This window comes from Rhyacophila brunnea, unplaced genomic scaffold (genome assembly GCF_057557595.1).
Source record: "Rhyacophila brunnea isolate RB1 unplaced genomic scaffold, BYU_Rbru_1.0 scaffold_9, whole genome shotgun sequence".
Taxonomy (NCBI): Eukaryota; Metazoa; Arthropoda; class Insecta; order Trichoptera; family Rhyacophilidae; genus Rhyacophila; species Rhyacophila brunnea.
Window position 1 is genome coordinate 11,356,742 of NW_028233361.1, and position 8,474 is coordinate 11,365,215.

General features: G+C 33.4%; 1 protein-coding gene across 1 annotated transcript; it reads left to right on the plus strand.

Annotated features, from left to right (window-relative positions):
- The first annotated feature begins 358 nt into the window (after positions 1 to 358).
- LOC147063260 (mucolipin-3-like) lies at positions 359 to 3,348 on the plus strand. The gene has a single exon (XM_085959507.1). The coding sequence runs from the start codon at positions 586 to 588 to the stop codon at positions 2,413 to 2,415; it is 1,830 nt and encodes a 609-aa protein (XP_085815633.1). The 5' UTR covers positions 359 to 585; the 3' UTR covers positions 2,416 to 3,348.
- The last annotated feature ends 5,126 nt before the right edge of the window (positions 3,349 to 8,474 follow it).

Sequence of the window (8,474 nt, forward strand, 5' to 3'; positions counted from 1 at the left end):
TAATTTTCTTTAATTTTTGACATTATTTAAATAATACATTACGAATAATTTTTGACAGTACCTACCTAACTACCTACCTTTTTTGTTAAAATTTCAATAAAAATGGAATGTGTTGTATTTTTCAAAAAAAAAAAAAACAGTTTCAGAAGAGACTGAACTTTACTATTTTATTATACCTAATTACAGAATACAATATTAAAAAAAATGTGTTATTTAATAATATTTTTCCATTAAATTTAATTTCGAACTGAATTCACTGGAAATCTGGAAATCCAATTGGAAATAATACTGTATTTTGAGGAAAGGCAACTTTTTAACTTATGATTTTTGTGATCTATTTTATTTGACAGCCCTTGAAAATAGTCAACACTTGCAAGCATAGGACAATAGAAAACTTGTATACATATTATACCAAACGCGTAGTGTGTACTTTGGAATTCGATGAAAATTGAAGGGCTCTCTCCTTTCTTTGTTGTTCAGTGACACATGACATTGTGATCAGACGGACGAGACAGTTAAGGTGCACTAATCATTTCGAAAATTGCATACAAACGGGTGCCACTTCTTCCAGGGTCTGATTTAGAAATGGATAATATCACCTCGTCACCTGAGGACAACACGAGTGACGACGATCGCTTATTCTACTCTGCGAACGTTACGAGGGCGCACCCTACGGACAATGCGATCAATCAAAATGCGTCGATTTCGACCAATCTACAGCTGGAACAGAAAATGCGACGGAAACTTCAATTCTTCTTCATGAACCCTATCGAAAAGTGGCAAGCGAAAAGAAGATTTCCGTACAAGTTCGGCGTTCAAGTGATTAAAATTATTCTGGTGACGTTTCAACTGTGTTTATTCGCCCACAATCGTTACAACCACGTGAACTACACTTGGGACAGTCGGGTGACGTTCTCCCATCTCTTCTTGAAAGGTTGGGATCCGTCCCGAGAGGTCGCCGCGTATCCACCCGGCGCGGGACCGCTCGCTCTATACCAGACGGACGAGTTTTTTGATACGTTGGATTTTGCATACGCCGGATATTCAAATCTATCGAACGCAATCGGGACCTACTCGTACACGAATGAAGACAATTCGATTGTGGATCCAAAACTGTGCCTCTATATTTACAAAGAAGGCACTATATTCGGATTCAATGAAAGTTATATATTCAATCCAGAAATTGACGAGACGTGTTTAAATATGACTAACAGCACGACTGATTCTACTTTCTCGAGTAAAGATTTCTTAGAATCGAAAGATATCGATATTAATTTTTCCGCTCTAGTCAAAGCTTCTCTTACTTTTTCTCTGAAAACTGTCAACTTCAAAGCGGCAGGACCTATTACACCTCCGGACTGCTACAGATTTGATATTGAGATCAGTTTTGATAATCAAGATCACGACGGACAGATGCTTTTGGATTTGGATGCCGACGCATACAGGCTGTACTGCAAAGGGGACGTCCAGTATTTCAAAGATACCAAAATAGACCAAGTCCTTCGGAGTATTCTGAATATATTTGTAATATTAATATGTACATTATCTTTCGTATTGTGCAGTCGAGCAATTTACAGAGCCCAACAGCTAAAAACCGTGACAGTTAATTTCTTTCGGAACGTTTACGACAAAGACTTGAGCGCCGAAGGTAGAATGGAATTTTTAAACTTGTGGTACGTTATGATCATCATGAACGATACCCTAATCATTATGGGTTCCGCTTTCAAAGAGCAAATCGAACGGAAGCAATTCGCAAACGATCAATGGAACATATGCTCAGTATTTCTAGGAACGGGCAACTTGCTAGTCTGGTTCGGCGTTCTTCGTTATCTGGGATTCTTCAAGACTTACAACGTCGTTATACTGACATTGAAACGTGCAGCTCCTAAAATCTCGCGATTCTTACTATGCGCTCTTTTGATTTACGCCGGTTTTACATTCTGCGGTTGGTTAATATTGGGACCTTACCACATTAAATTTCGATCCTTAGCAACCACTTCCGAGTGCTTATTCTCATTGGTAAACGGAGACGACATGTTCGCTACATTTTCTATTATGTCATCAAAATCGCAACTTCTATGGTGGTTCAGCAGAATATATCTATATTCATTCATAAGTTTGTACATATACGTCGTATTAAGTTTGTTCATTTCCGTCATAATGGACGCGTATGATACAATAAAAAAGTGTTACAAAGATGGCTTCCCTAAGAGTGACCTACTTCAGTTTATCGGAACGACATCAGTTGAAGATCTTTCGTCAGGTTTATATAGATCGGACAGCTCCACATCTCTGAACACCTTGATGAACGCCATGTGTTGCTGCTGTCCATTTCTCAACCAGCCTTATTCGAAAATTGAAACAAACAGACAAGACCCCAAACCGTCTTCGAACACCGGAGCCATTCTTATATAAGAATAATCTTGCCAAGATATAGTCGTTAAGTAACATTATTTTATTTTTTATTAGGTACATACTTAGTTCAATTTGTTATCTTAATTAATTATGTTACTTATTGATCCAAAGATGAGAGTATGATTGGCTCTATATAGCCTTCCTTATTAAGGTCATTTAATGAGCTGTTTTTATCTCTCAGCTTCCATATTATTATTTTGATAAACTTCATACATTTAGTAGAATGACTCATTTCTATTAGTTATCTATATTATACATACTCTTTTATTTTATATTATGCATCTCATTACAGTATACGTTTTTGTTATGCCATTTAATTTGTAAATGTGGTAATGGTTACCAGTATATACAATATTAGGTGCTGAGGATTGAACAAATACAAGTGCGCCAGGGACCAATTTGAATGACTCGACTTCAAATTTAAATATGCGATTGTAAATTCTACATACACATTCTGTAAATGAGATTATGTTCTCGAATGATCCATTCTTACGTAATATTCTAAGAAAAAAATTCTGTATGTTTATTATTGTTTTTAATGTTTTAATGAGAATTTGACCAAATTACATATTACGTTGCTTAGGGCCACTTTTAGACTTCGTAGACCTACACTATTTATTTCTAGAGGCCTCTGTTCAATTTTTTACAACGTTTTTATTAGCTCGTATTCTTGTTTGTCCAGTACAAATCATGCACACGATTTTTAACTAACTTCCTGACTAGCTAGACATTTGAAACTTTTAGAATATATCAGAACACAATGCCAATGCATTCTTTAATACTTTTAGCCATCTTTAAGCAGAATTGAATTCAATTTCAGTTAATTCTGTTTTGTATGGAAAGTTATTTCAGAAAAATCCGCAAAATGTAAAACACTATTATTGGTTTCTAAGGGGGTGGTCCTAGCAACTAAATTATTAATATATACGTGCATTACTATGGAAATCAAAATGAAATGTCAAAATGACATTTCAGTATTCTATATTTATTTGTTTGTTTGTTTTTTATTTACTTCATATTATCAAGTACAAGTTTGAGCATATTAAGCATAATAATTCAACAGAAAATTTAAAAACGTTGTATATAGAAAGTTCTTTTTGTCTTGTAATTATTAAATTTCTTTTTATGCTAATTTTATCATTTTCACGTAGATATCGTCGTCGCGCTTGCAAAATCCGCTATGTAATAAAACACAACTTTTCAGGAGAAGGAAAAAACTGATTTACTCAACAACGCCTCACGTTTTTTACAAAGCAAATAAACTGAAAATTAGATAATTACTTCGGATTCAGTATAAATGATATTTTATAATACAATATTTAACACTTTAGTCGTAATAATTTTTTTTTGTTGATAAAAGGCACATAGCTTGTTTTATTTGGGTCTTTAAATCCGTTTTGTGGTTGAGGCAGCACATAGCGGATTTAAATTAACGCGTATTTTAGACATAGCGGATTTTGCCCCAGGTAAAAAATGATAATTGCATAATTTAATGATATAAATTTTATGCGTAAAACATCTTTAACCAAGCCAATAGTCTGTATCGAACAAACCTTTATCTTCCCAGCCAAAATTTGACATATAAATAAGTAATAATTATCGAGCGAAGGGGAAATAAAAATATCCAGAGTAGAATGGATAAATAATTACACAATTTTATTATAAGAAAGTTACATTAGATTATAATAAACAGTTGAATAACCTACCTACCTATTGGGCTTTTAAAATTAACACTCTTCCTTAAGTAAACACAAATGATTGTGCAATGTAATGTAATTTTACACTTTTATTGCTTAAATATTATTTGTCGACAAACGTAAATAATCCGCTATGTGCACTAGCGCTGGTAGTAAAAGGCGCATTCTGAAGCAAAGGTCAGTGCAAACTCCGTTATGTGTCAATAACAGGCGCAATTAAAAGTAACTTTTTTACTTTAAAATGCAATATGTGACCGGAATATTCATAGCGTATTTTGCAAACCATTTTTTAAGTGAAAATACATAGCTTATTTTGCATTTTTCTAAACTAGTGTTGATATTAGAAAACGGGTTTTACAGGCCTATCCGTCGCGTCTTGTTCTATCACATAGCGTAAAAATGTAAAAACGCAAAAAAAATGTTTGTCAGATTTTGCAGGCGCAACGACGATATGTATTAAGTACAATAATGAAGGTTTTAAGAAATACCATATCTTTCTTATTTTGAATTTTTCAAATTTTCTTTTGTTTACCTATGTACTTCCATTTTTACTTTTCCAATTCAAATACTCATTGTAGGCCCCAACACCGCTACGGGAAAAAAGTGTGTAATGTCATTTTTCTTGGTGTTTAAAATGTTATCAGAATGATGCTCCCATCCCGTAGCACATTTTGAACCTTTAAACAAACATTGTCAGTTAGCAAAATCCGCCGAAATCACCAGAACAACAATGAGGTCACCTCACGCGTACCGCGCTTCATCGACACCTGCATGACTCAATGAACGTTTTTTTATCATTTTCTACATGCCTACTTGACTCATGTCAAAATCGTGTGTTCTTTGTTTTCAGTGGTTTTCTCTGGATTTTCTATTAAATTAATATCTATTATCTATGGTCTGCAGGTTGGGTTTTGTTCAAAATATTTTCTATGGATGCAATATTGCAAGTAATTTTTTAATGCACGCACATGTAGAAACTATTGAAATTAGCATGAATAATGAATAATAATTCAAAATATTAATACATTAGAACTGGCACTCCATCATTGAATTTACAGAGATTGTAATTGTTCAAAATATTATAATTGAAACTTTATTGTAGGCCCCAAAACAGTTTTTAACTTGGTTACTGTGTATACTTGACCCTTTGGATAAAGCAGTTCTGGTTGCTATGAAAATAATAACATTTTCTTGAATGTAATCCAATGTTAGGACTAAAATGTACTTATAACTTTTCTTACAAAACACTTATATGAGACGTCTAATTGCAAAAACTGATAAGTCTACAATTCTATATTAGTGATAAGTATTTAATGAATTTCTGTGTCAATTATGCTGGTTGGTTTTAACATTAAGTTTCTTTTTTCTATTTTATTTTATTTTGAAATTAACCCTTTACTGCATAGTGTCGCAAATTTGCGACATTTCAAACTATTTTGATATAGCCAATGCCATCTGTGTAAATTATCAAATAATATCCTTTTTCGATGCCTAGAAAACTGTTTTACCACAAACATACTACTTTACCGATTTTGTTTGGACATTTCAAGAAATAAAGCATTTCTGCATTATAGTCTCTGCATTTCTGCTTTGACAGTTGACGAATTCGTATGTACGCGAAAATCCACATTTGTAAATAAATAAAAAAAAATATACGGAAGATCGAAATTGGTTGAATAAAAATATCTACACATCAAATAAGGTGTGTACATTAGTTTTTTATAATTGTTTTCATTTGGTTTTGTATTTTGTCATACTAAAATGTAAGTTTTCAAAATGTCGTAAATCTGCGACACCACGCAGTAACATACAAAATTTAATGAAATTTTAAAAAAATATTTTTTTTATTATTTTTCCTTCATTCACAAGGCATTTTGACACCAAGAAAAAATAAAATTTTTCAAAAAAAAAAAAACATGCAGTAAAGGGTTAAAACAATTGGTTTCTGTTAAACATTGGATTTGTAAACATTTTTTTCATATGTTTTTGATGCGTATTAGAAGTTCTAGATACATAGAATATAAATTCTGACAATATGTGTGAGTTATCGGTTTTTGTTTGTATCCTGTTTCACGCATAAATAGGTATTGTGGTAAAATAACTAACACTGTTCCTAATTCATATGTCACTTGTATTAATTTTATCCTCGGCCCCTCAATTATTGTTTTATAGTATTCTACCAGTAGACTATTGTCCACGCTCTTAAATACTATACTACATAATAAACTTAAGGTTGAAGTAACTACTTCTTATCACATACTTCATACTGAAGAATATCAATCATATTATTTTTATACCTAAGTTCTTTGTAAATAAGTAGAATTTGCGGTCTGTTTAAAAAGTATCTGACATTTTGATCAGGAAAAATATAATTATTCACGCGGAGATCTGTAACTCGATTCCCCTTCAAAATAGTTGCGATTACATGCAACTCTCACAGTGGTCCCGTTATTGTTGGAAGCATTTCTGAAATGTCTCTTTGAAAACAGAATGCTGGGCCATCTCACAGCTGCTTTTCAGCGGCATTTTGCTTGAAGAACTGCCAAAAATCACTGGGAGCCTGACATACTACAGAAGTGGTGTGTTTGGCCAATAAAGCCTTCATCAGATGTGATGAATGGGTGTGCATTGTCATAATTAGGGAATCCAATCCCGGGATCCCGAGCTATTTTCGATACCTATGAATCCCGGGATTGATAAACATAATCCCGGGATTTCGGGATTGATTTTTTTATCAATTTTTATGGAAAATATAACAGAAAAAATACTTTTAATACAAAATAACTACATTAGAAATAAACTGAGTTTGAATGAAGTTTGATGTGTAGGTTGCCGATTCATTTTATTTTTTCACATAGATTATTAAAAATGAGAAAAATTGGTAAAAAAACAATGCTTCGCACTTTTAACAAAGTAATTCCGCCATGATATCATACGTTTTACGGCAGTTTCATATTTGGCTGACTAATTAGATTTATGAAGCGGAAAGGCCATAAGTACGCCATGATTATTTGCTTTACTATTTTAAATCTCGCTGATCTATTCATTATGTCTTTACTATCAGAAATAGCAATCTCATATTAAATTCACATTATTATTTATATTACAATATTATTTACTCCATTAAACTTGTGTATTTCCAAGATTTAACGTATACAATATTAACAATAAATGTCTTAAATAGTATAAATTATACTAGATTTATTTTTGACCGATTTTATCAATGTTATTTGTAAATATAAAAAATTTATATTATCAATGGAAAAAAATCCCAATCCCGGGACCAGTCCCGGGATCCCGGGATTGTCAAATTGTAATCCCGAAATCCCGGGATCAGAATTTTGGCTCGGGATTGGATTCCCTAGTCATAATGCAACCACCTACAAATCTGATCTCTTGCTAATGATTTCTCCTTGTGATGCGTACTCTTGATAGACCACTCCACGGAAGTAGACGTTACGGGGAAAACATACCGTGCTTTTTTTGGGCTCAGATTCCGTTCCACCTCCACAACGGAGGAGATCTGTGCTTCTTTTATTTCCGCGGGAAAAACAAATACTTTTTAAACAGTCCTCGTAAGTGTAATTCAGTAATGTGATAGCGGATAGTTACAACTACTGTTTTTTTCATTTTTTTAGTTTTCTCCCATACTATGTTCCAAACTATACATTCTTTGATGTGGCAAAATATTAGAGCAGCAACTTTATTGGTCACAAAGTAACGTTAAAAGATATCTGCATCTGACCAAATTTGAAAAAAAGTTAATATGGCAAAAAGATATATCTGCTTAAAATGCAAGATAAATAAAACTTCAGTATTTTTAAAAGAAATAATTTGAGGTTTGCATGGCCCCCACATCCTGAAGCAGGCACCCAGGCCAGGGTCTTTGGCGGGGCCCCCTACCTATCACTAAGGTTTAAAGCAGTCTGAAGCTGTACAGTGGTGTTTTCTAAATGGTGTTCGAGGTCAATAAAAATTCAGTGTATTTTTAGCGATTTTTAACACATCGAATTATGGAGAACACACAATAACCAAAAATTGCATTGCACAACCATAATAATATACCTATTTTTAAATGTTAATAATCCTGAAGTAAAATAGCGCCTTTGGCGACTTTTTTTTACTTTTTGAGCTAATTTAAGATGTGTGTTTATCTCAATTATGTGGTCGATCCGCCACGCTGGACCCCCCCTGAACCTGGGCCTCTACGCTAGAGCTCTGTCAGCCCACCCCTTGTGGGGGCCATGGGGGTTTGTGTTGGGATGCTAATTCCGCTTATTTTGATATAAAATACTTCAAAATATCTCATAAACTAATTATTGTCAGACTGATTTAAAAACTTTGTTTTTGCTCTCCTGTAAA